This window comes from Malus sylvestris, chromosome 3 (genome assembly GCF_916048215.2).
Source record: "Malus sylvestris chromosome 3, drMalSylv7.2, whole genome shotgun sequence".
Classification (NCBI taxonomy): domain Eukaryota; kingdom Viridiplantae; phylum Streptophyta; class Magnoliopsida; order Rosales; family Rosaceae; genus Malus; species Malus sylvestris.
This window is the reverse complement of record NC_062262.1, coordinates 663,148-676,596: the sequence shown is the minus strand read 5'-3', so window position 1 is coordinate 676,596 and position 13,449 is coordinate 663,148. Positions and strand designations below refer to the sequence as shown.

At 41.8% G+C, this 13,449-nt stretch overlaps 1 protein-coding gene across 5 annotated transcripts; it reads right to left on the bottom strand.

The window, feature by feature from the left end:
* Positions 1 to 7,763: 7,763 nt before the first annotated feature.
* LOC126617313 (uncharacterized) lies at positions 7,764 to 12,886 on the bottom strand. 5 transcript variants are annotated; one of them, XR_007621326.1, is made up of 8 exons: positions 11,311 to 11,454; positions 10,786 to 10,918; positions 10,620 to 10,647; positions 9,516 to 10,527; positions 9,339 to 9,392; positions 8,994 to 9,123; positions 8,075 to 8,861; positions 7,764 to 7,887 (listed from the first exon to the last, which is right to left on the bottom strand). XR_007621326.1 is itself a non-coding variant. In XM_050285341.1 (8 exons), exons 1-5 carry the CDS (start codon positions 12,521 to 12,523, stop codon positions 10,552 to 10,554), a joined length of 597 nt encoding a protein of 198 aa, XP_050141298.1. In that variant the 5' UTR covers positions 12,524 to 12,886; the 3' UTR covers positions 7,889 to 8,861; positions 8,994 to 9,123; positions 9,339 to 9,392; positions 9,516 to 10,551. The 5 variants fall into 5 exon arrangements, 1 of the variants encoding a protein (XP_050141298.1); XR_007621327.1 differs by lacking the exon at positions 7,764 to 7,887 and having other exon boundaries at positions 7,889 to 8,861; positions 9,516 to 9,704; positions 10,387 to 10,527; XM_050285341.1 differs by lacking the exon at positions 7,764 to 7,887 and adding exons at positions 12,138 to 12,162; positions 12,381 to 12,886 and having other exon boundaries at positions 7,889 to 8,861; positions 9,516 to 10,647; positions 10,786 to 10,971; positions 11,311 to 11,457.
* Between the last annotated feature and the right edge of the window lie 563 nt (positions 12,887 to 13,449).

The following is a 13,449-nucleotide window of genomic DNA, read 5'->3' as shown; positions in this document are numbered from 1 at the left end:
GAGGGAGCCTTCACAAAGGTTGCTTAGGAGAAGTCTCAGCAGTCGGTAGAGCCCCAGAAAGAGAAGGCACCGGAGGGGGATCATTTGGAGCCTCAGTACTGGACAGAACCCTAGAAGGAGGAGGCATCAGAGGTTGATCATTTGGAGCTTCATTACGCGGTACAGCCCCAGAAGACGAAGGCAATAAATGCCTTTGGAACAAACCCACAAATCTCTGATGATCAAGTAAAACCTGACCATCAGTTTCCTTCATCTGGTCAAGCTTCCTCTTCATGTTTGTAGCATAGTCATGTGCGAGCCGGTGCAACTGTTTATTCTCATGCTTGAGCCCTCTAATCTCCTGTTTGAGACTCATCACTTCAGCCGCCAATGATTCAACTTGGCGGGTTCGAGCAAATAGGCGTTGGGCCATATTAGACACAGAACCTGCACACTGAACACTGAGAGCCAACGAATCCTTAACAGCTAACTCATCAGACCGTTTGGAAAGTAGTCTGTTATCTTTGGGAGTGAGAAGGTTCCTGGCCACCACCGCAGCGGTCATATCATTCTTCATCACGGAATCCCCAACGGTAAGAGGACCAGTTGGGGAGACAAAGGATGGGCGCCATATGTTGTCTGGAGAAGGCGGGGCTGCCTCTTCAACAAGGTTCAAGTCAAAACGACGGTCGGAGGGGCCAGACATTTTCAAAGGTGTTGAAGAGAGAAGAGGTCGGACAAATCAAGATCTTAGAAGTGCAAGAATGAAGCTTCTACTGGTGGAGATTCAAGTGTGCTTTGGAACTTAATGCCAGCCTCTATAAAAATCTGCACTCGACGGAGCTTCAGAAATCAAAGAGGCGCCTGCTCAGAAATCGAAGAGGCGTTTGCTTTCTCAAAAGTTGGGCTGCTTAGAGATCACGAGGGTTGATCTCAGAAATCGAAGAGCCGTTTGCTTTCTCAAAAGTTGGGCTGCTCAAAGACCACGAAGGCCGATCTCAGAAATCGAAGAGGCGCTCGCTTTCTCAAAAGCTGGGCTCCCTAGAGACCACGAGGGCCGATCTCAGAAATCGAAGAGGCACCTACTTTTCCAGCCTTGTCAGCACCTGTCACACGCACACTCAGCTTTGCGGAAATTATGGGCATTCTGTCAAAGACTTCTGGGGAAGTAGAAAACACATGAATCTTACTGTTCAATCACCCACTTCCCACACGCAACAATAAGCTCATGGGTACCACAGATAACTTTGCCAAAGTTCTCTGCCAAAGTTGAGCACGTGAAGCTTGCAGCTCCCACTACATCGTTCTGACCAAGAAGGGTAAAAGAATAGCAAAGAAACAGCACTAACAAAGTTTAGACCCATAAATTTTGAAGGTCTAGCTACCATATTATTACCCACAAGGGTAAAGGAACAGTACCACTGCTGGATAATTGGAAAGTCCATGTATGTCAACCTCTGTGCTTCGTGGCAAGGTAGACTAGCAAACATGCCCAACCTTTACTCACATTCGAGAAAACACTCCCAATAAGATTGCTTGCTCCAAAATCGAAGAGGCACCGTCCTCCGAATCTAAAGAGCCAGACTCCCAACATGACTACTTTCTTAAAAATCGAAGAGAGGGTAAAGGAACAGTACCATTGCTGGATAATTGGAAAGTCCCTGTGTGTCAACCTCTGTGCTTCGTGGCAAGGTAGACTAGCAAACATGCCCAACCTTTACTCACATTCGAGAAAACAGTCCCAACAAGATTGCTTGCTCCAAAATCGAAGAGGCACCGCCCTCCGAATCTCGAGAGCCACTCTCCCAACATGATTACTTTCTCAAAAATCGAAGAGACACTGCTCCCCGAATCTCGAGAGCCAGACCCCCAGCATGATTGCTTTCTCAAAAATCGGTGAGGCACCGTTCTCCGAATCAATCGAAGAGGCGCTCACTTTCTCAAAAGCTGGGCTGCTCAGAGACCACGAGGGCCGATCTCAGAAATCGAAGAGGCACCTACTTTTCTAGCCTTGTCAGCACCTGTCACACGCACACTCAGCTTTGCAGAAATTATGGGCATTCTGTCGAAGACTTCTGGTGAAGTAGAAAGCACATGAATCTTACTGTTCAATCACCCACTTCCCACACGCAACAATAACTCATGGGTACCACAGATCACTTTGCCAAAGTTCTCTGCCAAAGTTGAGCACGTGAAGCTTGCAGCTCCCACTACATCGCTCTGACCAAGAAAGGTAAAAGAATAGCAAAGAAACAGCACTAACAAAGTTTAGACACATAAATTTTGAAGGTCTAGCTACCATATTATTACCCACAAGGGTAAAGGAACAGTACCACTGCTGGATAATTGGAAAGTCCCTGTGTGTCAACCTCTGTGCTTCGTGGCAAGGTAGACTAGCAAACATGCCCAACCTTTACTCACATTCGAGAAAACAGTCCCAACAAGATTGCTTGCTCCAAAATCGAAGAGGCACCGTCCTCCGAATCTCGAGAGCCAGACTCCCAACATGACTACTTTCTCAAAATCGAAGAGAGGGTAAAGGAACAGTACCATTGCTGGATAATTGGAAAGTCCCTGTGTGTCAACCTTTGTGCTTCGTGGCAAGGTAGACTAGCAAACATGTCCAACCTTTACTCACATTCGAGACAACACTCCCAACAAGATTGCTTGCTCCAAAATCGAAGAGGCACCGCCTTCCGAATCTCGAGAGCCAGACTCCCAACATGATTACTTCCTCAAAAATCGAAGAGACACTGCTCTCCGAATCTCGAGAGTCAGACCCCCAGCATGATTGCTTTCTCAAAAATCGAAGAGGCATCGTTCTCCGAATCTCGAGAGCCAGATACCACAGACCACTTTTTCAAAGTGCTCTGACAGAGTTAAAACATGTGAAACTGGCAGCTCCCACTACCGTGCTATGACCAAGCAGGGTAAAGGAATAGCATTACTACTTGTTGTTAGGGAGACGCCTATATATGTCGACCTCCATCCCCAACGGACAGGCAGACCTGCAAAAATGCTCAACCCTTCATCATATCTGAGAGGGCACTCCCAACAAAGCCTTTCGAAATATTCAGCTTTCTTTCCCCCCGATAATACCTCTGCAAACAAGCTATACTAGAGCAAGAATATCTCATATCATCAGGGTTAAAAGCAAGAGTATCCCATATCATGCTTTTTCCCTGTTTTTTCTTTTGGCCTTGTTTTTACCTGCAAGACAAGGAGAAAGAGAGCAATCAGTCAGCACTTGGAATCAAGCTTCCAGCCAGGAACTGACTGCCTGGAACCCCTTACCTGATTACTTACCTGGCATTGCTCTCGAGTACTCATCTTCATCATCTTATGTTTCCAGGGAAGATTCCGCATCTGCTTGAGGAACAGATAGGGCAAGTGCGAAGGATACAAGGAAGCATGTGGAGACAAGCGTAACAGCACACGTGCCGATACATCCATTACTCTGTCAAAAGCAAAAGTATCCCATATCAGCAGGGTGGAACGTACTCTAGATTTGATGGACTTGTTTTGACCCTCAAATTCTTCAGTCGGCCTTATACTCTGGAGGAAACCAGAAAACCCTCCAGCTCAGTTCAAGAATAAGCCTGTGGAAAGTTACTTCTTCAAAAGCAAAAGTATCTCATATCATCTCTTCTCATTTTTCTTCTCTTTATCCTTCATGCTGCTGCAAGATGGGGAGAAGGTGAACAATCAGTCGGAGCTCTGATTGCTTACCTTGTCTGTCACCTCTTTCAGCAGACCCCCTAGCTCGGCGACTTGGGGGACTCCTACTACATGGTTTGTATCGCGCTTGACCAAGTCTGAAACTACAAGTAAGCTTCAAGTGAAATTGATACATTACCTTGTGCATCTCCACCAGTTAAAGATACCACCTCTGGATGGAGGAAGAGTACTTCCAGAGAAGATGCCACATCTACCTATGAGACAGATAAGGCAAGTCAAGACGACACCACACTCCGATACTTAGAAGTTTCGTGATTACGAGATCATTCTCCCACAATATTTCCTAATGTCATTTGTACTAAATCATTCACTCGTACTCACTAAAGGAGAGCTTGAACCTATGTACTTGTGTAAACCCTTCACAATTAATGAGAACTCTTCTATTCCGTGGACGCAGCCAATCTGGGTGAACCACGTACATCTTGTGTTTGCTTTCCTATCTCTATCCATTTATATACTTATCCACACTAATGACCGGAGCAATCTAGCGAAGATCACAAAAAGCGACCGTTTTCGTTACCTAGGATCTATCTTGCAAGAGAACGGAGAATTAGATGGAGATCTCAACCATAGAATACGAGCTGGATGGAAAGAGTGCATCCGGCGTGTTGTGTGACCGTCGTAGGCCACTGAAGCTCAAGGGAAAATTTTATAGGACGGCAATAAGGCCAGCGATGTTGTATGGCAGAGAATGTTGGGTGGTGAAGCATCAACACGTACACAAAATGGGTGTAGCGGAGATGAGGATGCTTCGTGGGATGTGTGGGCACACGAGAAAGGATAAGATTGGGAATGAGGATATCCGAGGTAAAGTAGGAGTAGCCGAAATTGTAGGAAAGATGAGAGAAAATCGGCTCTGGTGATTTGGACATGTGCAAAGAAGGCCGACTGACGCTCCGGTTCGAAGATGTGACTACGGGACAGAGGTTCAGGGCCGAAGGGGTAGAGGAAGACCTAGGAAAACTTTGGAAGAGACTCTAAGAAAAGACTTAGAGTACTTGGATCTAACGGAGGGCATGACACAAAACCGAGCGCAATGGCGTTCTAGGATTCATATAGCCGACCCCACTTAGTGGGAAAAGGCTTTGTTGTTGTTGTTGTTGTTGTTGTATCGTGATATGTACACTTTCACTTTCCACATCACATAATACATTAATATAGTACAAAAATGTTGTCTCCTTAATATTTTCCTTTTCGTTTCTAATTGTTTAGCATAATTGTAGGCAAGAATATATATTTTAAGATTCATTTTCCCTGTTTGTTTTTTATTTTTATGAGAACTTCGGTGGTTCGAGTTAGATTAAAAAGTTGTTGATGCATTGACGACTTCTTGGAGGCATGCTTTCAGAGAATTCAAAAATATCTGCTCATATGTACTTACGAAGTTGTATGAGACGAGACTTTTGTGACGTTGAGTTTGTCGGAATGAGAATTTCCGACAACAGAGTTGTGAAACAGAATAGATTGAAAACCTCTCCTTTGAACGCCTGGTAGAAACCTCACGGAATATTTCTGAGGGGCCGTTTGCTTATCCTGTCCCCATAAAATCCCCGTTCTGCTCTTTTGTTTGCTTCTGGTGCAAATGGTATAAGATTCATCCTCCTGTCGCCCATAAAATTCCCCTTCTGCCACCCTTCACACTTTGTTTAGGCCCGAATTGAAGTTTTGTGAAATTAGATTCTTATCAGATTTTTATACCAAATTATTTCTCCGTTCATTGCAGGTAATATAAGATTCAACGATTTTTCTCTGTTTATATGTCTTCGTCAATTTTGTTGGACCAATTAATTACACATTTATAACTAACTTTGATAGATGGTTCAACAAGTAGGTGATTTGCTTTTGCCCGAGCTTGAGTACTCTCAATATTATTGCTCAAGTTAGAACAGGGCAAGATGAAGACTTCAGGTATTTCTGAAGTATGACGTGATCTCCTCTTCCCTTCTCTATTAATTTTTATTTTACTATATAAAAATATCAATCCTTGCAAGTACATTATTTCACTAGAACAAATGTTTACCTGTACCAAAGGATGCAAGGCCAGCAGTACTGGGGGATAGATATGTAAACGGGTCAGGTTTATTGGGTTTAGGTCGGGTTCAACCCAACCCGTTAAGTTAACGGATCATCCGAACCCAACCCGTTAAGCTAACAGGTCACCGAACCCGACCTGTTAAGCTAACGGGTCACCCGTTTCACCCGTTAACAATTATTATTATTATTATTATTTTTTTTGCATAAATTTTATTTTTTGTTATTAAGAGTTTACTAAAATTACTAAAATATCCTCAACTAATGGGTGTTAATGGGTCCTAACGGGTCTAACGGTTTGACCCAAAGTGACCCGTTATTTAACGGGTTGTTAACGAGTTCACCCGTTAGCGACCCGACCTGTTAAGCATCCACCCAAATACAAATATTAACGAGTTGGGTCCAAAATGCCAGGCCTACTGGGGGATGTGAAGTGAAGAGCAAGCCTTAAATACTTCACTGCGTTCTTAAAATTGTCATTAAAAATTGCCGTGCGCAAATGCATTAAATCCTCACCATTTGTAGAGTATGGCAATGGTATGGGCAGTAACAGTGACTTGAAGCCCTCTGATATGGGAACAACGTATGATAGGAGAAAGATTTGCTTTCAGATTCAATCAGCTATATTATATGATATCATTTCCAACTTTATTGTTGTCTTCTATGAGAACTATTTCTCTTTCTACATGGTGACTATGAAAATATTTGAGTTCATTTTTGTATTCGTATTTGACACCCTTTTAATGATTGGGGTAATGAACTTATTTCAAGGGATTAATGATGTCAAGTTAGTCTTGAATGGACTAGAAAAGGCATAGGAGTTATGAATGACTGATACTTTCATTCACAAACCTTTAGAATACCTACGAAGGGCAGTTATTTTCTCCTTTAGTAGTTTGTAGTTCATTCCTTGCTAATTTGACCTTAATTCTTTGGAACTTTGATGTCCCTCTCACCCAAACATATGATCTTTAGGCGGTCTTTTGCATGCGCATGAGCAAAACAATTAACATGAATAAATGCATTTAAGTCTGACGTTGATTTTGTCGACCCTCTGCCATAGTGGCGTCTCACGGAATATTTGAGAGGGGCCCCTGAACTCTGTTTGTCCCCACGACACGAGCTGACGACAGGCATGCAGCACCATGAATCTTTGTTAGTGTATAAACCCCTCCCCCCCCCCCGAGCCGACGACAGCCAGCCATGCAGCACCAAGAATCCCCCGTGTATAAACCCCCCCCCCCCCCCCCACCGAGCTGACGACAGCCAGCCATGCAGCACCACGAATCCCCCCGAGCTGACGACAGCCATTAAGCACCATGAATCTTTGTTAATGTATAAACCCCCCCCCCCCCCTCTTCCTCACTCACCACGGTTTTCTGCCCCTTTCTCCACCACCCGAGAACCCACACCCCCCCCCCCCCCTCACCACGGTTTTCTGCACCTTTCTCCTGTCACTCCCACCACCCACACAGTTTTCTCCCTCTCCTGTCAACCCCACCCCAACCGCCCATCGCCCACCGCTCCCCCCCCACCCAACCATCACCACGGTTTTCTGCACCTTTCTCCTGTCACTCCCATCCTCCCACAGTGTCGCTCGCACACAGTTTTCTCACTAACAAGTATGAAGTACTATACTGCTAGTGCTTACCGGTGCCTTGGGGCATTTTTTCAGCAACAACTCAACAAGGTCATCAACGAGTCGGATAATAATGTTGACCCAGAAACAATAGTACCGGCTGATCAACCACCGCTGCCGCCAGCCACGGCCACCAGCTCTAGGACTACGAAGCACAACTTAGACTGGGCAAAGATTATCATGGAGTATTGCTTGTCGACAGCCATTGGAATGGCTCTCAGTCCCGTCCAACTTCACTCCGACCATCTCCCTCTAACTTTTTGCGTTCTTGGTCTCGCAATCCTACTTGCCTTTGCTTGTATCATGGTTAGCAAATTTAACCAGCACTCCAACTCTCCGCCGATAATAGTTCATCTCTTCCATTATTTCAGGGTCTTCTTCGGAGTCACCACCTTCTTCATTTCCGTCACAATCCCATTTCCTGTCTGGTTCAAATGTACGGCCTTTCTCGTCAATGTGGGCCTCGTAGTACTGTTTTGTCACCACTACTATACATAAGGCTACAGCAAGCAAGGAGATAATCTCATAAACAAAACGTTCGATTGGGGAAACATAGTTGTAATCTACTAGCTACATGTCTGCATAAGACTACATGCACAATTTTTTATGTCAGGAACGAGCAACATTTGCTGACATATTTTTCAATATGTAATTGTTTTCCACATATAATGATCAAGTTAAACTGACCGCCTGGAAGGATGGATTCTGTGGTCGATGAGGCTGAAAAGTGAAATCACCAGGGCTTTGAGCGGTCATCATTGGTGGTTTTAGGGTAGCAAAATTTGGAACACTTCCAGAAACAGAACTTGGAATTCTTGCTTGCAGCGATGTAGAAGGAAGTCCCGCTTGAGGCCGTGGAAAAGAAATAAAACTTGGTGCTGCAATAGGATGGTTTAGAGAAGACACCATATTCGCCGTTGATATGTTTGAAGGTGGTGGCATGGACGCAACACCTGGTTGTGGAGCTGGTGGACCAGTTTGACCATCCAGTAGAGCTCTCAGCAGGCAGTGGTCGGTTTCCCATGAATGTGAGTGGAGCTGAAACATTAGTTTGAACTGATGCAGGCTGGGGAGCCATATATGTATGCGGCAAAAATTGTGTTGTTGGTGGATTTTGTCTAGGGCAAACAAGAGAAGGCTGAAGCCCAAATGACGAAGGCAGGTATGCAGGGTCGAAAGGTGATGTTGAAAGATGGGAAGGATTGTTGAGGATTGGTCTCGAAGAATTCAGCCGAGTGAAGCCAGGCATATTCATGGGAGCGGAAGATGGGCCGCTAGAGAAAAATGGACCAGGGTACCGAAACTGCCCATCCAGTGAAGTTTGTGCCAAGTTTGGCAATGGTTGTACCATTCCATGATTTACCACAGTAGTCGGAACCATATTAGAGGTGGTAGTGTCCTGGACTTCACTGGGAACATGAGCATTATCACCAGAAACTGAAGCACCTATATTGCTAACCGCTGCCAGATTTCCCTATATGGAAGTATTTAAAGTAACAATAGTGAGAAAACAACTGTAGAAATCATAATAAATAGCACAAAAGAAGAAATTTTAAGAAACTGTTGGATGTAAAGCTTTCTGTTTGAAAATAAGAAGGAAACTCACTGATACAGAGGTGACTAAGAGTTCAATTACAGCAATGCATCTACTATCTGTAATGTGTCAGCTGATACATGAACGTATAGGTTTTCATATTCACCCTGGATTTCACTCCCATCAGATGGTTTTATTTAGCCTGCAAATAAGTTAAAAAGGATAAAAGAAGGGAAGGTCAATGCATGTACGTATGAGCATTATGTCACATCTCGAAGCAACCATTCCACAATAGATTTTTTTCCGTAAAATAATAGTTTAAGAACAGATGAAAATGGGTAAAATTGATGATGAGGACTCTCAAATTTATCTTGACATTAATTCCTTACTGTTCTATATTATTTACTGAATAATTACCTTATGTCCTGTCCCAGCTTTGGTACCATAGACTTGAATTTTGGCTCCAGTTTCCTTATTTGCGCCGATCAAAAAGAAATATAGAGAAAACACACACGACACAAAGATCATCAGAACATACCCTTGCTAATCACAAGTGTTTGGCATAACCGTCATAAGCATACACAAAACTCTTACCTTTTCTAATTGTTTCTGGTTATCACTTCCAGGACCATATATCAGGCCAACAAAATTGTATTTAGGATATTCCTTCATCTGAAAAGCATTTAAAAACATCTAAGCAACAGAAATCAAATACTGGCCGACTCAGCAAACCATGAAACTGGATAATATATACTCCTGTCTTTAGGTCCCCACCTTCCACCCCTGGCCAAAGGAAACCTTATAAAAGTAATGGTCAACAAACATAGCAACCCGTTGCAACTTGCAATCTTTACTCTTAGTAATAAAATGGTTGTATCCACAGTCCGTTCATCTCTGTGTGAAATAATGACATGTCAACTCATACTAGAAGTTCCTAAAAAGGCAGTTGAATGCATGTGGCTCTCGCAATGTGGGTTCAGGGAGGTAAAACATGGGCAACAACAGCCATCTTTCTAGATGGACTGTTTTCGCAACAGGAGCTCTAAACAACCTAGCCGCTTGGTGAAAGTTCTTAAAGCAACCAAATAATTCTTATTATGTGAACTTACGATCAATATTATCAGGATTCAAACCAACACCAGTACGGAAGGAACCAACCGAAAAAGCAATGCTAAATATGCTTAAAGTAAATGAGTAAATCTAAACTATTCCACCAGATTAATAGGGATTGTACCCATAAGTTGCAAAGCTTTAACCAGCTATTTCGAATTCATGTAGTACTCTGTGGCCCATTCTTCACCCTCAACCCCAAATTATGGCCAACCTGTTCAGATTTAAGGTCCATACTTACCATTGTAGATTGAAAATTCCACATAGATATTCTTCTTGGGTAAGTTTCATTTTAAATCAATACAACTAAGATGGACAGAACACTTTCACACCATGATAAAATAACTTATATTACCTAAACAGTTAATTAGAAAAGAGTTGCAGAGAATTGCAGAACCAGAAGATAAACTTAGAGGAAAAGGGACTGTAGCCTCTTTCAACAAAGGTTTATAATCAGGTGGGGCCTTGTAGCTTGGATTTAGCTTTAATATCTCACCTGAATATCGTCAAGAAAACAATATCATGCAATCCATAATATAACATACAGGAAGGTATAACCGTATAATCTAAGAAAGCTGTCAAACGCACCTATGGCTTCCTGCTTTTCAAGTTCCAACTGGTTGACGTCCCACATTGATGAATATTATTATCAGTGCTTAAGAATAGAAACATCATTCAACATAGAAACAAAAGTAATCAAGAATAAATGAAAAAAAAAAAAAAAAAAGAGAGAGAACATGAAATGGAATTTTACCTTTGTGTCAATTTCATGCTTAGAGGATTTGGATTTGTGGTGCAGATCTTGAGGTGCTGATAGTAGGTCCTCATCATTCTCATCCTCTAACATTCCAGATTTCAGCCTTTTGTGTAATTTGATCCACCCGAGTCTGCTCAAAATTTGTACCACCAAACAGGCAGTAATATCACTTAGTAGTGGCACCTAGAATGGGAGGTTTCCATGTGAACCATTCACACAGAAGACACAACCAGCATTTTAATACCCAATGTAAAAGGGAAACAATGAACTTCCACTAGCTGGAAATATTTATTCCTCCCACAAGTTGGGCGACAAATTCCTCCAAACCATAAATTTGAAATTTTAACTATATGGGGATGGGAACATGCAATTAGCGAGGTTTGACATTGCGCAAACATAAAAACGGTAAAGTGGGAAAAAGATGCATAAACCAAGAACAAATTTTGATCTTAGAACTACGAAATCACATAGTATCAAATGAAAGATGACCAGAAAAGGACTTGCAAACAATCCAAACAATACCTGATAAGCTAAAGCTCTTCCCTTTTTGACAGAAGCATCCTGGGTGAGATCAGGGCCCCATTTTGTTTTCCTCTGAATCTGTTTCTTACTTTCTCCGCTAACCGCATCACCGGCTCCTAGGTTTTTACTTCCGCGAAAGACAGGAGACTTTTTTTTAATTGGAGAAATCCGCTTGAAGACTAAAATTGAGTCCTTGAAACTGGGTTTTGGGTACATTAATTAATTGGTAATTAATATATAATTAATTATAAATAATATATAATTAATTATCAAAAGATGGGCTTGGGACTCTTGGGCTCGGGCTCTAATAATTAAATTATTTAATTAATTATTTTTCAGATTTAATTAATTATTTTTTAAAATTTGAATTTGAAGTCTGAGAGTTCTTTCTGAACACAGAGCAAAGCACCCCTTGAAGAGAAGTCTCCCAACAGTCACACCCCATTCTCATACCTGTTGCAAACAGGGATCTATCTGCTACATATACATCCATCTGCATGACATTTAGAAAAAAGAAAATAATCTTCATCTTCTACATTCCTAAACCTTCTTACTGAGAGAACCACACTAAATTCTCCAGAAGTTAAATTTTCCGGTGCTGGAATTTTAACTTGATCGTTGAATCCTGGTGAAGCAGACGTCCGTAGAACTACAAGCACAGAGTAGGGACGAAATTTCTGTTTCAAGGACATTGCGGTACACAAGCCTCGATCTTCAAATTGTTTGTTTTTATAATTCATATTCTAGTTTATATTCTGTTAATTCCTATTGCATTTATTATTTATTTATTAGCATATATATATATAAATTGTTCACATACTTCCAACACCCGACAGCTTGTTTTTCGGTATGGATTTGGATTGTCTGCCCTCTAATTGTGGTGCCCTTCCCGTGCCCTCCTGTTTTTGTGGTCACGGTTAAGCCACGTCAACATTTTATATTACTATTTCTTTTTGTTTTATTATTTTTATAAAAAAATAATATAAAATATTAACGTGGCTTAACTGTGATCCCACAAAACAGGAGGGCACAGAAATAGGAGGGCAGACAATCCAAGTCCTTTCGGTATAACAAATCCAGCCCTGGCAGCAAACATGGAGACCTTTTGTGTACCAGCTGATGATGCAGGTGTCATCGTTGTACCAGACATCTCAACAGTGCGAGGTTCGACTGCGGATGCAGCGCCAACCTTTGCAGTCATCCTGTTCTCCATTCCAACGGGCACATAAATGCCGAGAAAACGTAAGAGACCAAACCGAAGCTGATAACTTTTAATCTGAAGAATTTCACTTCAACTCACCAAACACTTATAAATTTCAGTATTTCACTAAACAGACAAGACAACCACGAAATTAGGTAGACAAGATACAATTTCAATTAGGGTTTAATTTCCCAAAGCCTTTGATTTCAATGGAACTGCAAATTGCTGACCTTAATTCAAAGAATTCATTGAACTCTAAAGTAATTAAAATAGAAAATTGACTATTTAATTCACCCCACCAACTCCAATTTCTCTTCTTTCTATTATTTTCCTCAGGTTTCTCATCAGCCAAACAAAATTTTGTCGGAAAATACAACCTACCTGCCTAGAACTATAGGAAATACAGAAAGAGAGAGAGAATACCAGTGTGAGGATTAAGGAGAGAGATGATCAGAACGCTGCGTTTTGGGAGTGTAGACTCGCAAGTCGCTCGCAACCCAATTGCTATGCTCTTTTGATAAGTGTAAAGTCTCCAGAGGGAAATAAGATCATTGATGTCTACATGAAAAAAAGCTCCAAAAAGATCATTGATGTAGACATGAAAAAAAGAAATTGGCTGATGCATTGCCCACGTCTTGGATATATTGTTTTTTAATAAGCAAGTGTTGAGTTTCCACCTTGACAAGACAAAAAGAAGGGGATCCAGTACAGAAGGGGGATCAAGTGTCGAGTTTGGGCCCAATTTAGAAGCGGATCAAGTGTTGAGTTCCCCATTTTGACAAAACAGAAAAAAAAAAGCGATAGTGTTGGAAAAAAAATTTCATTATGCTTGGAACACATGTGATATACCACATATTATTATAAAAATGAAATAAAATTTTATTTTTTAAGTTGTTAATTTTTTAATACAAATATTTCACTACTTATATAATGACGTG